General features: G+C 36.1%; 1 protein-coding gene across 1 annotated transcript in view; it reads left to right on the top strand.

The window, feature by feature from the left end:
• The window catches only part of LOC106531518 (nebulin), a gene marked incomplete at its 3' end in the record, with an annotated part of 76,783 nt that overhangs the window by 11,745 nt on the left and 63,041 nt on the right, over nt 1–1,997 (top strand). Inside the window, 5 exon segments of the mRNA XM_014027397.1 lie at nt 226–333; nt 427–534; nt 738–842; nt 929–1,033; nt 1,121–1,225. Coding sequence (XP_013882851.1) covers nt 226–333; nt 427–534; nt 738–842; nt 929–1,033; nt 1,121–1,225 — 531 coding nt within the window.

The raw sequence follows: 1,997 nt of genomic DNA, 5'->3' as shown, positions 1-1,997 counted from the left end.
AAAACTGACTTTGAAAAATAAATCTGTTCTTTTTTCTTATAAAAGGTGAAATAAAACAAAAATATTGGAGGTAATTTTGACTGTGTAACTTCACAAACGGCACCCCATAGTTAAAGTTGTTTTTCTTTGTGAATTTATGTTTTATCATTATTTTTATTGTAATATATAAACCTTAGTGTGTTTATTCACTCAGTAGGTAACTGTTTTCCTTCTTGTGGTTTCCAGTCTGGGCTGCCCACCAGGAGAGTCAGGAAGAAGGCCAAGGTTGATACTTCCAAGTTCATGACTCCATATCTGGCCCACAGCAAGAAGATGCTGGAGCTTTTCAGCCATGTAAGAAAGTCCTCTGAGCTCAATGACTTATTTGAGTTTTCCAGTTCTTTACGTCTTGACTGATTTATCTTAACGCTAAAATTTTTTTGTCAGAATAAATACCGCCAAGCTTACGACTTGTCCAGAGGAGCGCCTCCTGCCCTCTCCACTGAAACKCCTGAAATGATTCGCATCAGAAAGGCCCAGGAGCAGCTGAGTGAGGTACATCTGTGCTGGCTTCCACACAAAGCAGTATAAGAAATACCAGAGTAAAGTGTTGGCTTCTTTATTCGTTTTGTGAAATTACTTAAAGCAGACAAATCATCAAGTGTTTTAATATAAGGAAGGGTGAGGTCCTGAATGAATTCATTTAGTCAAAGGTTGTTCCTACAGGTGGTTGTAATCTGATTTTAAACATGTTCCAGGTTAAGTACCGAATGGAAGGAACCAAGCTGAGAAACACTAGTTTGTATGACGGTGAGGCCAGAGAGGTCCTTCACGTCAAGCATGTGTCAGAGCTGATCAGCAAGGTAAATAAACTCAGAACATGTGCATTTTCACACAGGTCAGCAGAATCAAGCTGTTTAACAGCAGAGTTGTTGTTTATCTCCTGAAGGTTCTCTACAAACAAAAGTGGGAGGAGACTAAGGACAGGTACTTGCTGCCCCCTGATGCACCTGAGCTGGTTCTGGCTGTGAAGAATGCTGCTAATTACAGCAAAGTAGGTCCAGTGTCACATCCTAACAATTTAATAATAAACTATACATTTAAAACAGACCTGAGGGAAAATGTGTTTATTGTTGTTCAGAAACTTTACAAGGAGGACTGGGAAGAGGAGAAGACCATGTTCTTCCCGTACAGCGACAGCCCCGAGCTGCGAAGGGTGGCTAAAGCTCAGGAGGTCCTCAGTGATGTAAGATCAACACACTCAGCTTCAAGAACCAAAACACACCCTCAGCAATCAGCATGTCTGGGACTGTAGGGTGGGCAACATCAAAATATACATTAATACTTTTTAAAATGTCGTAAATTTGAAGGGTTTAATTTTACAAACATTAAGCCTTTATAGTATCCTAACTATTCACAAAGTAGTTTATAAAACATTATGATGTGATAAAAGTATAAACATATATTAACTGATATAAACCTGCTACTGGAAGAGATTTTTACATGTGTTGTATTCCAATATAAAAATAACGTAATGTTTATTAATAATATATATACATATATATAAAATAAAATAAAATATATATATGGGTGTCTCTTCATGTGGAATGTTTGGGGGTTGAAAATCATTTTAAACATTTTAATGACATTATTTCTTCAATTATTCTTCAGTTCATTAAAGTTTTGTGGTCTTCATTTATCATTTTCTGTTTAACTTTGTTTAATCTATTATTTCTTTAACTTGCCTTGTCCTAATTTGCATTAAGGTTCATTCATTGACAACTGGTTGTCATTAGATTAACGCCTTTTCCAAGATAAGATTTCGATGGAACATATGCAGCTAACATTAACATATTCACAGGAGGCGAAACTTATGTTTGTGATACTTTGTTGAATTTTGGACCACTTAGGTTTTTTAAATTTTGACACTATTAGTTCCACCTTATACACTTCAAAATCTTAAGACCAGTCAAAAAAGTACAAGAATTTGCATTTTGCACTATTGGATCTTAAGAAGG

This window comes from Austrofundulus limnaeus, unplaced genomic scaffold (genome assembly GCF_001266775.1).
Source record: "Austrofundulus limnaeus strain Quisiro unplaced genomic scaffold, Austrofundulus_limnaeus-1.0 Scaffold646, whole genome shotgun sequence".
In the NCBI taxonomy this organism is placed as follows: domain Eukaryota; kingdom Metazoa; phylum Chordata; class Actinopteri; order Cyprinodontiformes; family Rivulidae; genus Austrofundulus; species Austrofundulus limnaeus.
This window is presented reverse-complemented; position numbering and strand designations above follow the sequence as displayed.